The 20421-nt window shown below is 45.2% G+C and overlaps 1 protein-coding gene across 2 annotated transcripts in view; it reads left to right on the top strand.

Moving 5' to 3' along the window:
• Positions 1-10416, top strand: part of CCDC50 (coiled-coil domain containing 50) — a 44919-nt gene extending 34503 nt beyond the window's left edge. For both annotated transcript variants that reach the window (XM_074877414.1, XM_074877413.1), the window contains 5 exons: positions 320-364; positions 919-1023; positions 1975-2054; positions 3097-3185; positions 4246-10416. In XM_074877414.1, coding sequence (XP_074733515.1) covers positions 320-364; positions 919-1023; positions 1975-2054; positions 3097-3185; positions 4246-4265 — 339 coding nt within the window. In that variant the 3' untranslated portion in view covers positions 4266-10416. The remainder of the gene's footprint in view (positions 1-319; positions 365-918; positions 1024-1974; positions 2055-3096; positions 3186-4245) is intronic.
• The last annotated feature ends 10005 nt before the right edge of the window (positions 10417-20421 follow it).

Below are 20421 nucleotides of genomic sequence, written 5' to 3' on the forward strand. Positions count from 1 at the left end.
CCTGTAGTCAGTGTGGTCAGCCCAGAAATGAGGCAGGCCAGTGCCCATCTTTGAGAGAGGTCAGTGGGGTGGGCAGTGCATTGTGGTGTGGCCTGGCAGATAGACGAGAGCAAAGCTCAGCTGAAAAGCTGAAATGAGTTTGGTGTTGAGTTGTGGGGTAAGTATTGAGCTAGCTAAGTACACTTGGAGAGGATGGTAATGTATTTGTATGGGCACCTACTTGCCCCACCCAGTACGTTAATGGGTATGAGTAATTCAGAGATGTTACTTTTTTGTCTCTTATTTTTTCTTTCCTTTTTTTTTTTTTTTTTTCCTTCAGGCTAATGAGGCAGATCAGAAGGCAGCTCAAGTAGCCCAAGATGAGGTGAGCAAGAAGTCAAATGTTTGTGGTATTCCTTGACTTGTGGAAACTGCTAAACCTCACTTGTCCCCTCTGTCCCTCTAGTTGTTTGTTTCCGTCCTTCTAGGGAAAGCTCAGGGCTCCAGTGGGGTTTGCTCCTAGCTGGTTTTCATGTATATATGCTCAAGCTGGCCAAGCGGGGTGTTGCACTGCCTGTTGCAACCATGGCAGAGGAAGGAAGTTCATGGTTGTGTAAGAGCATCTCTTGTCACTGAGCCCCAAGGGAGACTATCAGAGATGCTGAGATGAACACACACACATGCCCCGCATTGAAGGAAAAGGGATAAAGGATAGAAAGGCTCTGCAAACTCAGTTCTGGCAAATCAGGTATCCACTGGGCATGCTGCATGTAGTCAGTCTTAATTCTGCTCTGCCACTTGATTTCTGATCCCAGATGGGTGAGATCCTGGCTTTCCACCCTTCCCGTTCAGCGGCTGTCCACAGAAAAGGGTTTAAATAACTCAAACCTATGGGAGCAGTAAAACCATCTGACACACTTTCTCTACTTTCCCTTCTAGGAAATTGCCCGACTCTTGATGGCTGAGGAGAAAAAGGCTTTCAAGAAAGGGAGGGAGAGAGAAAAGTCTTCCTTTGAAAAGAGAAGGCATGATCAAGACTGGAAGGTATGCCAAGCCTCATGAGGCACCACAAATGAAGTGCTAAAATGTTATTTCCGTTTCCAGAGGGAGGTGAGGGTGTGTGGTGAGAGCAAAGGGAATGATGCAGACCCTTGCATCCAAAGGGTCTTGCTGCCTGTTATTCAGCTGCTTCTTAAGCCTTTTGGAGCCACTTCCTTGGTTAGATGCTCTTTGGCTCCAGCCAAAGCAAGGTAAGCCTTGGGCGCTGGGCTTAGAGGTTGGTACTGGATGTCACAGCATCTTGTGGCATCCCTTAAGCACTGTCAGTCCTCCTGGTCCAGAACCTTCCCTCTGCTGAAATCCTGACTGTAGCAATAAAAGCAGTAGTTGGTTCTGTTTGTGCACTGCAGGTATAAGCACAATGCAGCTGCTCCAGTTGTCACTCTGCTTCATAATACTGCTTTCATTATAGAGACAATTTTGAGTGTATCAAACCTAGGTTTTTGTATGAGTACTACTACAGAGGCTTGGCTAGCCAATGTAGAAGGTGATAGGAAACAGATTTCATGGTCTGCACTGGTAAGGTGCTAAAGGGGATGTTGTGTTAATCTTGGGGCCAGTTGGAAGTAGCTCTGATGTTTTCAGCCTCCTTACTGAGTTTGAGTGCAGGAGCACAGCTGCATGTCACTGGTCCCTCGTGCTCGGCCCAGCTATGTGCACAGTCATTACACACTGACTGCGTTCGACCCCAACTTTGGGACGGGCCCTCCAGCATTGTCTCATATTTAAAACAGAATTGAGTTTGGCTTAGCAAGGCTTGAGTTTTATTTACTGTAAAGTAGCCTAGATACTGTTGTTTGCACGTATCTGACTGTGGTTAGCTGCGTGTATAAACTGAGCACGAAAGGACTGCATGGAGCTGTGTCTGCCTCAGTGCACTGGCTGGTGTCTTTCAAGGCACACAGATGAGCTGCTTTCTCTTCTTCTTCCCATCAGCATGATGCAAGCGAGTCCACACGCTCAAGGTCAAAAGAAGGGCCTGAAACTCAGCGACACAAAGGTGACAGGTCTTCAAGGTGAGCTTGAACTGGCTGGTCAAAAATGGGGAAATGCAATTGGGAAGTTGCTCAGAACCTGAGTCCTAGGGAAGAGTTGTAGGGCAACCAGCCTGACCCACCTACAACGGGCTTGGTGGAGAGCAGAGGTTTTAGCGCTGAAAAGAGATGGAGGGCACAGAGCTCGTGAGGTGTTCGGTGACATGCGTCACTCGCTGTGCTCGTGGCATTTGTCCATATCTGTCTTCCTGCCTGGCGCTGACGGAGATTGATGAGCTTGTGCAGTGACATTTGTTAAATGGCAGAGAAACATTGAGAGGTTTAAAGAGCTTCTGGGGATGTGAAACCAAATGTCATCTCTGGGCAGGAAGGAGTAATCACGATGCATTTGCACAGCTGCTCCATTGGGTCCTTGTTCCCAGTTAAGCCCTGTACACTGCTCCTGCTGCTGCCTGTGGACACTCTCCTGCAAGCAAGTACATTGTGCTTTGGGGTACCTCATCCCAGAGCTGACAGGAACATGCTGTAGCCCAGGGCTGCTTCTGAATCACTTGGTATCCTGGCCTTATGCTCCTCATGAGGGACTGAACCCTAGAAGTGACCCTGGTGGCTTTGGTTACCAGTCGAGATATGAGCCTAGAAATTCTTGTTGAATTTGCAAAAGAAACAACAAATGAGGTGTGCAGATCTTATTAAAATACTTGGGGGTTAAAACTGGGCAAGCATTAAACACTTGAAAATGTTGTTCTTTTGAGTGAGGTTTGCAGCAAATGTCAGGAAACAAAGAATTTCCATTTTGACAAGTTGAAACCATTATTTAAATGAAAGTGGATCATGAGAAGTGGTAAATACTGTGCATTTCTCATAGCAGAAACAGTAACAGTCTGTGCTTAGAGGAGCTGGTCTGCAGGTGGAAGGTCTGGGCCAGACACAGTTTGCATCAAACTGACAGGGACAGACCAGGCAGCTGAGAAGGTGCTTTTGCTATGCTTTCGTGCCTTGGGTTTTTTGTTATGCCTTTGGTTTTTTTTCCCCAACACATCTTTTTCACTGTGCTTGGCAGGTCACAGCCTCTCCTCGATGATGCTCGGTATTACACAAGCCAGCCCAGCCCCTTGCGCCAGATCCCCAAACCTGAGCACTCTCCTAAAGGTAGGATCAAGCCTGTGGTTGCCCCAGCACTTGGGTTATTATGGGCTGTTTTCCTCAAATAAGCAGCCTCCAGGACATGATGTTCAAACGAGAGGCTAATAGAGAGGAGGAATGGATATTATTGCCCAGCAGGCAGGTGATGCCAGTCAGTGTGCAAGTTGTACATGCTGAGCATGTTGCAGGTTGGGAGACTAAAAAACTGAATCGGTTTGCCTTGAGTTTGTCAAACTGTTCTCTCCATGTCCTCTGTGATCTCTTAATGATGAATGACTGTGAATCAAGGCAGCAAATGAAGGAGAAATAACATGAAGACAATGGCATGATGGATTTTAGGTGACTCACTAGTATCAAACAATCCAATACAAGACAAATCCTCACAGTATCACCTGTCAGGTGGGTGGATGGGATGATCAGACAGAAGTTTGTCCTGAGAACAGGCTTGTTTTGTTCCTATAGCATCTCAGCACTGCTTTGTTGGCTTGTTTCCTGAAATTACTTGGCATAAGAGCAGTGTGGTTAGGGTCATGTCCTGCCAGCTCCTGCGCCCCCTGCCATTTTTTAAATCTGGATGCCAATTGTCTGAGTTATCTGTAGAGTCTCTGGGGGAGGAAAGGGGAAGCCAGATTTCAACTCAATCACTCAGATTTCTTCCAGCTCCATTGTTGTGACTTAAATGTGGACAGTTTACTTCCCAAAACTTAAAAGTTTGGGAAACTTGCGTTCTGTCTTCATCAAACAAGCTGGGAAGTTGATGGCACTTCTATAGAGTCTGTAAGGCCAGTGTTAGTTCAGTTTTCTTTAGTGAGACTGTACAACGTGGATGCAGTGCTGTCCACAGCCTAGAAGAAATGTGCATGGCTGCCTATCCAGTAGACCTATCCTTCCTTTTGCTTGAGTAATGTAACATATGGTTCCCATTTTGGCATTTGACTTTACCGCTACTGTGGAAGTCACACAGACATCCAAGAGGGCAGGACAAGTAAAAGATTACTACAGGTAGTATTCTATTCACCAGGATCTATCCTTACAGATTTTTTTTTCTTTCTGTTTGGCTTTCCAGGTTCCCGTCGAAAGCACTAAACTGTGCTAGCCTTTGCTTTGGTACTGACTCTTCTGTAGCAAACATTACTGGAATTGCCAGGCAACTTTCACAATTCCTTACCCAATGGGGTGTCCACCCTCCGCTCCCAGGATCTCCTCTTTTTAAGTGTCATCATATTAATAAGGAGCATTGTTCGTTTTAATTTCTTACTCATATGTGATCACTTAAGCAGTGCAGTACAATCTAGCTGCCACTGAGCTGTGTGAATCAGCTAGCTGACTTAACAGCTCTCTCTTACATTCTTTTGAGGCTTTCCTTTTATTTTTATTTTTAAGCTTTGGCTGGAGCTGTGACAAGTAGGACAAATAGAGATGCATGTACAACAAGGAGGAAAATCCAAGAAATGAATTGGGTTAAGGCAATGACAAAATACAAGTCTTTTCCATATTACGATGACTTAGCAAAGAGAGTTATAAGAGGAAACATGTTTCTTCCTGTGCTGGGTAAGACAGCTGAGCCAACCTGACAGTCGTGCTAGCTTGCAGGAAGGGAGAGAGCATCTTCATAAAGTACACCAGCAAAAGCCAGAACCTGGGAGTGGTGAGGAAGAAATTGCCTGTAGAACAGAATTTCTTAACTGCTGTATTTCTTTCTAGGGTTTCCAGCAATCTGGATAGAGTGTGTAACCAGGCATTTAGCTCCAGGGTATAGAATAGAACAGTTAAAAGGAAAGACAATTTCAACGGAAATTAGACCTTGTGTGCATGACTTTTAAGACATGCCAGGGAGTTGATGAAACTGTGAGTTGTGGATTGGGAAGAATCATACAAACAGATTTAAATGCCTGAAGGGACCTCTGTGGTCACCTGCTTTGAGCTTCAGTGTGGTAGAAGCCAAGGAATTTCACTGAAGCGAAGTAGGAAATACTGTAACTCCTAGCTCAGTTGCTGATGCACTTGAGTACAGTATCTTGTGTCTGAACCTGCATATGTCTTGGAAACATGGGTCTGAAGGAGGGCCTTATGGGCATTGAGCATCAAATCCAAAATCTACAGTTACAGGCAACTTTGAACTAGAAACAGAGTGCCAAACAGTCCACACAGTCTGTGCAGACTGCTTCCTCTCTACACTGCTTTATCCAGCAGCCCAGGCAGACTCCAGTTAGGATAAAACTATTCCTCTCCAGGGCATAGCAGGGTCTGCAGGTTTAAGTTGTTTGTATAGATTTGCCCATGCAGTTATTTTTATTTTTAATTTATTTTTTATTTTTCCTTTCAATGGCTTATTTTCCCTCCGCTCTTTGAAAATCATTCTTCTCTTGCACAAACAAGTAGCCTTTTCCCTTGGCCTCCTCTCATTTAAATTCTTTTGTCTTTTTAATAATTTTTTTTGCTATTTTTTTCAGGTGTGTTTTTAAACTACAAAGCTGAGCATCTGGCTTGGAGTCTGTTCAGCCAGTACAGTTAGCTAGTTATTCATTTACAGTCCAGTTCATGGCAGCAAGCCTGGCTGCCTTGCCACTGCAGCCCCTTGTGCCCAGTGGAGTCTGTCCCACCACGCTTCTTGTCTCCTGCTGGCAGCTGCAATTCTGCTGCTGGTTTTGCTGAAGAGGGGAGGCAGAGCTGTGAGTGTACTTGCCCTTGCCACCAGTGTGCCTCAGAAAGGAGCCTTGACAGCTCTGTAGAGCTTTGTGGAGAGCACATGCTGGTGTGGAGCACCGATAAGAAATTGGAAGAGATCATGGCGCTCTGCTCTTTCACTGATGCACAGTTCAAGTGCCAAGGCAGCTGTAAGGCTTTAACCTTTGCTGTTGTCCTTCGTCAGGATAGTTGCTGAGGCAAATCACTAGGAAGATAAGGCAACTCCTTTTTCATTAAGTTGCAAGGGCATGTTTAATACCATAGCACAAGCCCATGCCTTGCCTTGACCAACAACTCAAGAAAGTTCCATCTCCTACCCCCACTGGCCTGTTGGCAGCAATTCACTATCTGTGAAGAACCAGATAACCCGTGATAGACCTCTGCTAGCCAAAAATCTTGTAACATAGGACTTTGTGCATCAGCAGCATCCTGCTAGCTGCGTACCCTTGCTTCCAGACTGTGAGCTTGCTCACCTGCATGAACCCTTGAGTGACTTGCAAGGTCTTGCTTGCTTGCTGCTTCTTCTCAGGAAATATCCCAGCCAGCAGCTAGATTTTACTGTCCTTGCCTTTTTCCCTCTTCTTGTTCCACCTCTGACCATTCAGAAGTGTTAATGTTGTTTTAAAGGATCTGGAAAAGGAACAACATAGACCCTATTTTTTTTCCTTTTTTATTTGATAACTTGGGCCAATGTGGCAACCTCATCTGGAAAGACTTTATTTTTTAAAAAATTATTTTTATATTTCATGTAACAGTCAAAATTTCTGCTGCTGAAAATGCCATTTTTTTTTCTGTGGGTTTTTCCCCTCCCTTGCCATCAGAGTATTTATTGTTGTGAAATGGATGCCTGGAGGGGTTTTATGAACTAATACTTTCTAGAAACACCCCACTTCAGGCCCTGCTGCTTGTATCATCTGGTGCACTTGTGAAAACTGGATGGGGAAAAGTCCTGCCAAATCAGAAAGTGGTTTTGCTTTGTACTTGCTGTGCGTGGGGAGAAAACAGTGACCCTCTGCAAAGGGCAAGGGGAAATCGCTAACTAGGAATTCAGCCCTCCCTGGGCCTCTGTAGCTGGCTGTGACAGGCTTTCTTGCAGTGCAGTTGGCTGATGTAACTTCTTTCTTACCCTAATAGAAAAGTCATGAAGGCCCTGAGCCCAGTGACATTTGGAAAACCTATTAATTTAGGAGGGGTGCTTGGGAGTATCCAAGTTCTTCACTTCAGTGGGAGTGCGTGGAAGTAATACGAGAGAAAACTCCCATTGATTTTATTTGGAAGCTGGGTAAAGTCTGAAGAACACCTCAGTGCTTGCTCTGTGGAGCTGCAGGATCTCCTTAATGGCCTCCTCAGGTCAGCCAAGCTCTCCAGCCATGGCAAGAGATGAGAGCCCAAGGGAGGGATCCCAGGAGCACCTGCTGCTCCCTTGGATGCCTTCAGGGAGTGCTGAATGCTTTATGGGCTGCTCTGCTCTATAGCCTCTGTTAGTCCTTACCTTTTTATTCTCACTCCCTACCTTTGTTCATTTGCTGTCACTTGTGTTTCTCCTGTTTTATTTTTCCATAGCCCTTGTGAAAAGGGGGTCCTAAGGTTTTGGTAGAAGGGACTGACACCTATCAAGAGAGAGAGAAATGCTAGGAATGGTAGCTGAAGAAAGCATGTACTAAATGGGGTATAAACAGAGCAATTGTTCTTCTGATACACCTTGTGGGCCTCATGTAGGTCAGAGACTTCCTGAGACAAAAGTTCCAACAGGGCTTGCATGTTTAGTAACCACCAGAAGGAGATTCCATGGTCCCATTGAGGTCAATGAGTTAAGGTCATGGATGAACAAGGAGTCAACTCCTCTTGGGGCTCAGCGGCTGCAGTTCTGCTGAGAGTCAAGAAGACACAGCTTGTGTTAGGTGAGATGCAAAATCAGCACATTGCACGTGTGTCCCTGGAAAGAGACACAATGAAATTGTTTCTTTCAAAAAGATCAATCAGCAATATTTCCTTTCTGTGACAGAAAAAGATTTAAGTAACTATTTTTTCCTTGTCTTCTCTTGCCAAGTTTTAGTAGCTTTGCCTATGGGTTTGTTCTGGATTTAATACCATGTTGGAGCCCTTGCTGGGACCCCTGCCCAGGTCATTCAGGTCTTGCATCCCTTTCTGACTCTGTGCATTAAAAAGGCAACAGGCACTGTGTGGACAATTCTTCACCGTAAAATCCTGGCACTTCCTAGTCTTCATAGTAGGCACATCTCACCAGCAAGAGCTCTCGCCACCTCCTCGCCTCCGTCCGAAGCACAATGGTCTGCAAAAGAGAGGTCAGGCGAACCAGAGTGATCGTGCCTTACATGCAGGGATACTCGATGTCTTCAGCAGGCTGATCTGAGTCACCTTGCTATGAAACAGTGTCTTAATGTGGACTGTACAGCTTCCTGCAGTGAGAAGCAGTTGTCATCACATGGATAGATCCAACAGGTTAATCTCATCTTTTTTAGAGAACTTCATGGTTTTGAAATTAGTGGGGAGGGAAATACCAGTTGTTAGGAGATAGATGAAGTCTCGTCATTGAATTTCTCCTCTTGGGGAGGAAGCACAGAAGTTACAAATGCTGCAGTCTGCTTCACTCTGTAAAAGGGATCTTGTATGTACAGTATTTTTTATATCTCTGCATTCCCACCTGTCAGGATTTGAATCAGGATTGATAACATTCTCTTACTTGGGGGAGGGGGGGATGGGTGGGGAAGGATTTTTATTTTTACAGTGCTAGACCTTTGTACATTTTTATTTTGTGCCAAATTACAGCCACTGTTACATTCTAGTGTGTTCATTCAGTTTATTGCTATTGATCAATGTGTATATTATATATATTTTTATTATCAAGGTTTTTATTTTAATTCATATTAACCTGTATGCAAACTAACTGTGGATTGCTAATTTATATATAAAGGGGAGCACTTGGAGACAGTGTGAGGATTCCCCTACTTAGTTTACACTCTTGTAATCTAGCACAGCCAGTCCATGAAACTTATGGCTTCTTACACAGAATGATCTCCTGGGTGTCTGTCACCCTGAGCAGATTGCTCTTGCTGTTTCTCACGGCAGCCCTGGCACTGCAAGGCTATGTTAGATGCAATAGGAAATGAAGCACAACTCATAGCATGAACTGATGGGCGGCTGAGCTCTCTGCTGTCCTGCTTCTGGCCCTGATGCCAGGGTGGGGACTGGAGCAGGAATTCCCATCTGGGGGTGACTTTGAGGTTTACTCTGCCCTGTATCCGTCCCCAGCCAACGGGCAGTTGGTTTTGCCCCATTCTCTCAAGATGCTCAGTGCTTAGTTTTGCAGTTGCTTTGGGAGGTGGGTGTGGGATATAGTGCTCTGAGGCACAGTGGTGTCCCTCACCTGAAGTATACCACAGGCAGCTTGTCTTTTTTTTTGTTGTTGTTACAGAAGGCAGGCATAAGCCTACAGAAATCCCAGTTTACTGTACTCTGTAAAACATGTGCCATAGCACATTTCTGGCTGTGCAGCACTGCTGTGGAGGCTCTGGCTGTGCTGCACGCAAGTGCTGCTTGGACTGCTATGCTCAGGACAGGCTGCAGGACATAGGTTTTGTGTTGAGAAGCTGCACTGCCCTCAGCTTCTGTGCTGGAAGTATCATCAGCCACCTCCTCCCCCTGAGTAGCACAGGGCAAGGCTTAGCTCTGCTGTTTGGGCTCTTCCAGGAGAGTCCCACAGAGGACTGTGGCGCACACAAATGAGTATTTTCTACTTCACGATAAACAAGTTCCACTGTATCAGTGTTCACTCTAAGTAGACTCCACAGTGTGTCTCCAGCTGCATCTGTACACTGCAATATAGTTAATTGCCTCGGAGAAATAACTGCAGTTGTCTCATTTAGCTCTTCAGGGTAAACTTTTTCAGCCTGTTGAATCTAAATATTAGCCATGCGATGAGATGGATTAGTCAGAAGGCTTAAATTCCTCAGAGCTGCATGTGTACCCTGCATTGCAACTGCTAATTCTTAAGTATAAATTGCGCACTGACGATAATCTGTCTATGCAAGCCTATTTTTTTTCTTATTTTTGACTGTTGACTCTCTAATTTTACAAGGTTTCGCATAGAACTTCTGAATGACATTTAACCAAAGTATCATGTCCATGTGTGTGTATAGCATGTTTTGCTTCATACTCCAGAATTCTCATTGAATGTAAAGGGAACATTGCCTTGCCCCATTTTGTTCAATAAACCGCTGTATTTTGTTATCCACCACATCCTTCTGTCCCTCCGTGTGCTTTTCTGGAAACACTGAAGTGGGTTACACAAGAGCAGGAGAAAACAACGCTTCGTTCCACCCTTGGCTCCTGGAGCTCAGCTGCTTCTACCAATAATTATGTTCTTCCAATGTAATAGATGTAGCAAAACAACAAATTTATATTTAATTTGATTATTTTGTGGCCAGAGAGATGGAAAAAAAGCTGTGTACTATCTTGGAAAGGATCTGGACTGTTTCATTTCCTGAGACTGTGATACTGAAAAATAAAGCAGTGTAATTGTTTGCAAGGGTAGAATACTTTTTTCTTTTTTGTTAATGTAGCTTTTTAGTTTGCAAAAAGCCTGCTTGAAGCTTCCCAAGAGCAACTCACACCTACAGCGGTGGGATAGAAGGCAAGAAGGAAACGTGGCAAATGCCCTGTGACTGACTGATGTCTTCAAAGGCATCAGCTGAGGATGCAGCTCAAACACGAGCAGACACGAAGCCCTTTCCATGTCACGAATTCAGTGTGTGACTGAACATGCTAAAATAAAGGGGAGGTTACTAAATAGAAACTGGATCTTAAGTCCAAACTCTAAACCTTTCTTAAATGTTTACTTACTCATTTCCCTCTGCTTGCCAAATATAACCATTGCACAGGGGAGCAGAGAGCCCTGTCACAGCCCTCTGCAGGGTGCACCAGGCTGTCCCTACATGGGCCAGGGGCTTTCCTTCCCCAGGGGCTTGGGTCTGTGCAGGAGTGAATGCTCTGACTCCAACCGAGTTCACTTTTGGGCTTGATTAGGGGCTGGGTCACAGCACTACCCCAGTGCTTTCAAATGCCTTTACATTGTCTTTACCTCCTACCAACTCCATCTCAGAGTCCCTTGGGTATTAGCAACGAGTGGAGGTAGGGACCAGCAAAACAGATAAAAAATTAAAAATACTAGGACATGGCTAGCATGGGAGAGGCTGGTTGTAAAAACAGGGCACTAGGAAGTGCCAAGAGCTGTGCCAACTTACAACTTATTGCAGTCTCTTGTCTGAAGTGACTGGGTTGGTCTGTTTTCGTTGAAAGGCTTCTTTCATGCCAGCCTTGGCACTTGTTGAAGCACAAGGCTGTGGTGGGAGGGGGGCCAGCTGGAGCCCTGAGTAGCATCTTTCACCTGCTGCAGGGATGTACACACAGAGGACTGTATGTGGGAACCACAAAAGGAACACTAAAGAGCCCCTAGGGACTTTTTTCTTCCTGTCTTTTTTTGCTGTATCAGAGGAATTATCTCTGGGTAGGGACTCTTTTTTTTCTGTCTTTTTTTGCTGTATCAGAGGAATTGCTGATCTCTGGGTTTCCAAGTCACATGCAGCTCTCAAACTGTGTGGATGGGGGTGGTGATCCATTGTGCCATCGGTGATGGATCGAGGTTCCCCAGGTATCTTCCACCTGTGAGAGAAGGTAAGCCAGCAGACACTGCAAAAAGTCACCATCGCTGGGTGTCCAGCAGTGTAACTGCCCCCTTGGCTGCTCCATCCTGCACTGCAAGGTAGGAGCTGCAGGTGGCAGCTGCCATCTCCCACCTGTGCACATGTCCAGATGCTCATCTTCCGCCCAGGCCCATACTGTGTAACTGGGGGCTCTTGTCCACAAAGGCTTCAACATGGGCTGCTCATGGCTTTGGAGGGGTGAGCCCTGCATACAGGCTGCCTGGGGAAGGAACTGCAGGGCCGGGGGTGCTCACACACCAGGTAAATGGCTTTTCATGTCCAGGTGGACAGCCAGGCCTAAACTGAGCTGTTGTGTGCTGGCTCACACTTTGCATTGGGAGTAGATGCTGGTGGATGATTCTCTTATCTGGGACTGATGCTCCTCTTGTTCACGGGGAAAACCATGGCTGAAGAGCAACCCAAAGCCTAAACAAGCTGGGATATCTGAGATACAAATGACTCGGTGGAGTACACATGGTAGGTACGTACCATTCCCAATTTGTTTCCCAGAGACCTGGTGGGTTACAGCATGCCTGAAGGGTAGAGAAGATCCCCTCTGCCGTGTGAAACCCTGGTTTATGCCTGAAACTACTCCTCAATCTGAATACCGAGCAAAATCAGCCCCTGCATCTCAGTTCTTCACACCATCTTGCTAGCAAACAAGCAACAGCTCCTGCCACCAATCAGTTATCTCAGGTCAGAGGTACATGGGTCAATCACCATGATTTGTTCTTTCAGAGACTGATCCTTGAACACCCCCCTGAGTCTATCAGTTTTATCCTGCTTCACCCTGGCCAGAATTCCTGAGACAGTTAATGGCAAAACAGAGATTTAGTAAATGAGACCTAGGATCAGTCTGGCAGCTGGGTATTTGTTGAATGTCTGTGCTGCTTTGACCCCAGAGAGCCCGAGACAAGCACCCAAGTGGCTGTGCCAAAACCTGCTCCTGTTTCATGTTGTTGATGGTGAGCAGTAGCTCTGAGCACTGACACCTCAGTTTTCACAAAGTCTCATTTCCCCTGGCACTGCTTTTGCCTTAGTAATAGCTCCCCTCTCCTGCCCTTTTCCCCCAGATGGACATCCTAACTCCACCTCGGGGACTCATGTCATGGCCTTTCGAGGCCAGGCTTCAAACACAGACACAACTAGCCCCTAGCTGGTGCTGGGGCTCCCAGACCACCACGTGATTTCTATTTATGTATAAGCAGCATAATGCCACATCACAGGACAATTTTCTTCCTGGCTATTTTAGATTTGGTTGGTGTCTAATTTTTATTAACACGGTTGACATATTCAACGTCTATTTACGAGCCAGAGGAACGCACACTTGTCTCACTAATAGGGTTTATGCCCGGGTGAGCAGTGCAGAAGCACACCAGCGTCCCCTTCCCTGAGCCGAGTATGGAGCTGGGACAGGCACTTACCCAAAGTGTGTTCCACACTGCTGCCTTCCTCCCCTCTTCATCCTCTCCAGGTACAGGCAGTGTCTGGAGGATGATGACATGGCCATGCATGTGCATGACAGCAGAGGGTACTTGGGGAGCATGAACTTTGTCCCAGCGAGGCTGGAAAAAGGCTGATTTGTAGTTTTAACAGTTACTGATGCAACAGTTGGAGGTTTACCGGGGGAAGATGGTGTTTGGGGAGAGGATGAGGTGTCCAGCTACACAAGGTTTATTCCCACCACTACACTGTCCCGAGAAGTTGTGCTCAGCCTGTCAAGGGACACACAGACCCCACCTCAGCACTTCACTTGTGTATTTTTATTTACTTGTTAATTACTCACAACTGATGGACCTCTGAAGGCCAGCTTGAGGGTGCATGTCCATGCATCCCTACCATAAAGTGTGCAGGCAGGTCTGGAAGAAGAGATTGCTTGCAGTCTCCTCTCCAAAAGCAAAGGGAGGCATCAAGAACAAGGGTTTGTCAGTGAACTTTCTAGTCTGCTAGCAAACCCAGCCAGCTCGTCCTATTGGAAAAGTCCTCAACTGTAGGAAACAAGTCCTGTGCACAGACAGGACTGCCCCTTTTGCCACAGGGACCCTGGGAGAGTCGGTGCAGAGTATCTCACAGGAGAAGGGGATGCATTGCTGCAGCACCTGAGGCAAAGAGGACCCAGAGCTGCTCCAAGTATGGCCATGACTGCAGACTGACAGCAGCTGTGCCCTGTTAACATCCCCATGGGATAAAAGTGATCAAGAACAGCACAGGCAACTGGGATGGGCAGGTCTCTGTTTGCCAGGGAGAATTGTAATGTCCCAACAGTAGCAGAAGAAGACCAGGTCCTCCTGGCGCTTGCTCCTCTGGAAGCCTAAGCCAGCGTCCTGATGCCAGCAGTTAATTCAGCTGTGCAAAGGTGCAAGTTAATGCCAGCTGCCTCCTCTCTAAGGATGCAGAAACAGCTTACTAAAGCTGATCCCTCTTAGCCCTGCTGTTCTTGGTCTCCTGCACTTTTAGCTGGGAAGAGGCCAGTGTCCTTGTGGGTCCTGGCTGACAGCAACGGCTCCGGTCAGAAGCAGGTAAGTCAAGAAGGGATGGCTTTTCTTCTCTGTGGGACACACTGATAGCTGGTCTTAGGAAGACGTCTGCTTGAAATCAGGATATGCTGCTTGACAGGACTCCAGGACCAGTCACTTTCTGCTCATCTGAAAACTTTTTGTTTGCATTAAATATTCTTCCACTTTGCTGAATTGCAGGTGTGCAAATAGAGCATGTATTCCCTGGGAGAGAATGAGATAAAATCCCCAGGAATGAGGGAAGATTTCACTATCTGGGCACCCTGTGACCCAGTTCAACCTCCCTGAATCTTGAACAGAAAACACTCAAAATGAGCTACTAAACCTAAAAATCAGAGGAGTTGAAATTCTTGCAGAAATAAAACAACAAATAATTTAGATACAAATAATCACCTTTTTAGTAGGTTACTGGGATATTTATAAAGGCAGTTGTCCTGGCTTCGGCCAAGTTCAAACCACAACAGCAGTACAAACCCAGGTGGGAAGGGGAGCATCAGAGGGGGCTTATTCCTTAAATCTTATTCTCTGGGTACCACACAGCACAAAGACTGAAGTTAGCACTGCTCATCTTGTGACCCGAATGTGCTCAAAGCATTTCTCTGTGCAGATTTTGAACCAGTCCTCAAAGCAGTTCAGCTGCGTGAACACAGCTCAGGGCTGGAGCAATGCAACCCAGCCTGTCAGCAAGGCAAATATGTTCAAATATTGTGTTGTGCTAAACTGCTTTTTCATTCCGGTAAAACTTCATCGCAGCTAACATGGATACCTCTGCCCTATGAAAAAGGGCCCCCAACTCCCATAGAAGTGTTTTGATACCTTTGCCTGATGCTTACTGGGTATATTATCAACTTTCTTCACATTCCTTACATGAGCAAGCTTAACTCAGTTTTGGTGCCAGCCGTGGTATGCAATTCAGTCCCATCTGGTGAGAAATACTTGTCAATTTGCTTACCCGTTCTCCTTCCAACCCAGCTCTCCCTTGAGACATGAAAAGCAAATTAAAAACAAAGATTTAAACATAAACTTGGATTAATAAAGATAAATTTTAATCATCTTGGAAAAAAAAAAAAACCACAGCAATGAAGGTGGAAAAATGCTTTGTTTTCCTTTTAAGTGATTTTTTTTTTTTTTGCCCCAGTGACAGTTTGAGTGTTGTGTCCTGGGCCCAGGACTCTCTAGAGCAGCACATTTTATACCATGGCTCTCTCTAGTGGCCAGACCACAGAAAAGAAGAAGACTGAACAGCTGCTCAGTGACAAAGCTACAGCTGCATCTCAAGACAGACACGTGTATCTGCACCAAGGGAGCTGAGGTTTGGGGTGCTGGCACCCCATAGCAGACAGCGGTGAAGCTGTAGCCCCCCTCTCGCAGATGTGGCTCCTGCATGGACTGATCAGGCTGGAGGATCCACAGGCAAATGCAGTCTATAATCCTACCTGTGAGGTGTGCCAATGGATGAATCAAATCTGAGACAAATGGTGCTTCAGTCCTGCAAAACCCTCAGGGTGAAAAAGTGCAAGTGGACTGTATTAGATGAAGCCATTTGAAGCCCTCCAGAAGTCGAAATACCTGATGGATTGACCATCACTTTACACAACTAGATGGGCTCAGTTACTCACAATAGAGCTGTATCATACTGGTTACAGACAGATCTCAGTTTAAGAGCTTGCCCTGCTCCTTTCAGCACACTGCAGCTGTGAACTGATAGCAGAGAGGATTCCTCCTCTAGGCTGACCAGCAGTAGTTGGAGGCCTCTATTTTTTTTTTTTTAATATCATTTGGCAGCATGGCTGGTAATAACCATTAGCACCTAAACTATTGATCGCTTGCAGGGTAATATTTGGGCAATTTTCTTATTGACAGTATTGCACATCTTGTATTAATTTCATTATAGAAGTTGTGTGCCAAAACCATGGATTCAAATAGTATCAATTACGTGGCAAAGACAAACGCTCAAAGATTTAGGAAATAGCAGAATTGAAATAGTAGAGATAATATTAATTTAACTTCTTTGCCAGTACACAGTGTAAGCCAGATAAGATCAGGGTCATATTTGTCCCTGGACTTTTACCTCAGCCCCAGGGCAAGCTCACTGGGTGATGAACTGTGACTAGTGCTGCTCACTGCCATCACCTCAAACTTTGGGTAGCAGCCACAGGAATGCTGTTCACTAGCAATACAACAACACACCAGCTGTGAGGACGTTTTAAAAAAAAAAAAAGTCAGACAAGTTTTAAAGCATTAGATAAAGTCAAATCTCCCCAAAGAGCAGGGAGTTCTACCTCCTGAGAAAAAAACCCCCATAACCAACCACCCACCCACAGCTCCAGTCAGGAGCCAGAGTTTTCACCACCTTCTCTTATAAGCTTTTAATGCCCTGAAGCAAGTGGGTCCTTCTTTTAAAAGCCAGCTTTTCCCAGCTTACTCTCCTGGGAACAGGTCCTTTCACACTTGGAAAGATGCTTTTTCCCATCCTTCAGATGGGTTTAAACTTTGCTTTTGTTGTAAGTATTTTTGTTTACTTTTTTCTTCTTAGAGGATTAAATGTTGACTCTTACATGCTAAAATTAATTCCCTAGTTTACCCTCGCCATGTTTGTTTTAGCTATTGGTGTGAAGTACTTCAGCCTGTGGTTCAAAGGGAGTAAATGATTTTCACTGGTTTGCAGTGCTCTGGTGTGTTTTGGAGAATCTCTTCTTACCGTGGCGTGAGCACAATCTCGGTGAAACCTGTGGCTGCTGCTTTGCAAAGAAGCTTGCAGTGACTTTTTCCAGTAAAGTTTCCTAAAAGTGCTGTCACTTTTAGGAAGCTCTGTTGGATACACATGTGTCAAGCAACCTGTCTGAAAACTCGGCCTTGCAGCCTCCCCTCCAAAGGGAACTGGTGTGGGTGGCTTCTGCAGTGCTGGAAGGTCTGGCTGTGGTATGGGCTGGTACAGGGCACTGCCCTGTGCCCTGCAGCAAGCTGCTGTAAACTGCCAGTAACTATTTTAAACCTCATATTGAGCCACTATAACCTGTGGAAGAGAGATGTTCTATAGCAAAACTACCACTTAGTGCTGTGAAAGAGCAGAAAAAGCACTTAAGGAAACCTTCCTCCTGCTGAACGATTTCACTTTTTGCTATGCACGAAGGCAGAAAAAACATTGCTGTTGTGCAGAATATTGGGAACTTCCATTGCAGGAGTTACCCACATCCCACTATGTAGGTGCTGGACAAACCTGAATTAGATTTCCCCAAATTGCTTGAGATGCACATGTGAGGAAGAGGCAGTCTAGCTATAGGAATAGCATCTTGCTCATATTAGCTTTTTCTGCTGTTCCTGTATCTTTTTTTTTTTTTTGGCTTCAGAAGCACAGCTGTAACTGTTTGTCTGAATCCCATGGACTTAAGTACATCACTATGCTTGTATCTGGTCCTTCCTTTTTTTGCGGTATTTATCCTTTACAGCTTAATTGGTTTCTGTGTTACTGAAGGCTGCTTGCTACTTAAAGGGCATTAGAGAGTTGCATTGAAATATTTATGTCCAGTGCATTACTTCATTAAGGAAATGATCTAAAATGAATGGAGATTGAATTATGCCCAAAATGCCCTATAAAACTGGATGCTGACTGATTACTTAATGGTTCTCCTGATACATGATGCATTAGAGGTCTATGTTGCCTTTAATTTTTCATGGGATGAACTGTGCCTGACAGAAATCCCAGCCTGTTGGTTAATGGCATTTCCTTGTAACTAAGATTATCATTCCTTTTTTTTTTTTTTGTTCTTGACATACGTGGTGTTTTCATGATATATGAATTGAGGTGTCAAAGTGTGTTTTGTGCTTGAGAATGTAATTGAGGTCACTAAATGGATCACTCCCATTTCAGTGCTAAGAAGGAAACCTCTTCAGAAAATACACCTGCAGCTCAGGAGGGTCCTTGTGATGTGTTTTGCCTTTAGCCACGTACATGTAAACTGTCTCACAACCATACTGGCCTGTGGTAAGAGAATGGTTCTGTGATTAAGACTGAAAGAGCTAATTTGGTGCTAACTACTCAACAGAATATTTAGACAGCAGAGAGATTTTAAGAAACATTTTAGTTTTCAGGGCTTTTTGCAAGCTTAATTTGCTCATCAGTAACACAGAATTAATTCTTCCAGCTGTGACCAGCTAATGTAAATATTAATACAACATTACAGGATGCAAAGGAACACTGCAATGGGACTTTCAGACACTGCTGTCCTCACTTCCAAGCACGTGATGCATATTCCTTTCTCTTCTGGAGTCTTTCTTCCATTTCTTTCATTCCCCAGGAAAATCACTATGTGCTTCCATGATGGAGAAGCTCCAGTCTGTGTAGGCTGGACAGGGCTCAAAGTGAATCTGGGGACAGCAGAGCCTGGAATAGTGAACAGGGACCTGGCACATCTGTGTTGCTTGTAACACAGCAGCATTCCTGCTTCTCATGGCCTGCAGGACCAGCCTGGACAAAGCTTGTTTTCCAAGACCTGTGCAGTGCCTATTTCAATGCCTGGGAGGGATCTAGTCACCTACATACTGTATTGGCCTGGCTTTCTGCAGAGCAAGAGTTCTCTGAACCTTCATTTCTACAAAGGAGAATGTCTAGAATTTAACAGAAATGCGTTTTTATAACAGAAATGTCAGCTCTGTTTCCCTTTTGGCCTGTCCCTTAAGCTCGCTGTCTCATGCACTAGGGAAATTCAATCCTTGCAAAGTTGATTTTATTAATTGATGCTTATTGGATTATCTTTAAAATCAAATGAGCTTTAGCTGGGTGAGCTGGAAAATAAAGAGCATGCAGGGACTTAAAGGCGATTCAATTCAGTAGAATCCCTTTGCTAGTAAAAAGTAGCTCCTGCAGAGCCTGATTTACTGAAACACTGAGGATTCCTCCACTGTGAGGGACAGTTGTGGCAGAAAATGCAAGACTGGGAGTCAGGAGAGCTGGGTCCATCTTCGAGTTCAATGCAAACTCCCAGTGCCGTGTTGGCAGGGTTGAGGGTATCAGCAAAGGACTTGAGCTCTGCAGGGCGAGGTGCCTGGTGCCCAGCAAGGAATACAAAACACCTTGCCAGCACCAGACCTGTCCTGGGGAAATATGGTATTTTGGAAGTATGATTTTAGAAGATCAGTATATTGACACACTTTGGGCTATTCACCAGGAAATGCAATATGTGGGAGGGTGTGCCTGGCTCTGGCTGACATCTGCTTTCATGAAGATTTAGATCTCCTCCAGGCAGCATCCACTGCACTAGAGTAACAGTTTTCTGCAGCTAAAATATAGGGGGTTAGCAAGTTGAAAACCTGGGGTTTATTCCATCTGCTCACTGAGATACAAAGCCATGTCTCCACTGTGCCAGGAGAGTGTGCTGGCTACACAGGTTTAGTCTGATAAAACCATGCTCTCTAGTCTCTGGCACTCAAGCTCTCCTGCTCTGTGATAAACTGAGCTCCCAGGGACAAGTGAACAGTGCAAGGTGTACCTCAGAAAGAGGAGAGTCCTGAATCAGTCCTGCTTCTGCAGTGATTTAGGCATTTGAGACTGTCATTAGATTAAATCCTGAAATATCCTAACTGTAGGGAGCCAAGCTTGGCACTTGCAGGGTGCACAGTCCTGGGGCAGCCTCACCTTGAGTATGTGGATGGAGTCGGTGTTTCTGGGGCTTCCAAGCCTCTTCTGAGTATTGTGTCCCTCTGGGTGATGGCAAGCAGCGAGCCTGGGAGCCAAATGGCAAAAGTGTATGCAGCAGCCAAACAACAAGCAACTATGTGGAAAATAGAGGGAGACATAGGGGAGTCAGGATTATTGTGGATCAGGGCATAGGGAAAAAGGACACAAATGCAAATGAAGACAAATTAGCATTTTTATTGTGTTTTTTCTAGAACAAACTTGGGGGTTTGCTTTGTCTTCCTGGGGAAAAGGGAATATCTACTCCCTGTCTTGCAATGCAATGAAAAACCAAAGCAAATCATCTGACTCCTGACAGCTTGAGGTTTTTAACACAGTAAATAAGGCAACATGTTTTTTCAAAGTCAAAAAAGGACCTGGGTTTTGTGACAAAAGTTATTAATAAAAAGTGTTCTCTTGGGCAGTGAATTCAGAGGTTGCCTCATCAGACAGTAATTATCAGCCCAGCACCACCATTCCTGAGACAATTGAAATTTAGCCTCCTGACAAAAAATTGATTTTGAAGATTAATTGTCCCCTGTAGCACAGTTTTAGACCAATCTGAAATACAGAGAGGACAATTGTCCTTTGGGTTTAATAGAGCTGTCTCTTTGATATTCACAGACCTAGAGCAGCTATAT

This window comes from Strix uralensis, chromosome 9 (assembly GCF_047716275.1).
Source record: "Strix uralensis isolate ZFMK-TIS-50842 chromosome 9, bStrUra1, whole genome shotgun sequence".
Lineage (NCBI taxonomy): Eukaryota > Metazoa > Chordata > Aves > Strigiformes > Strigidae > Strix > Strix uralensis.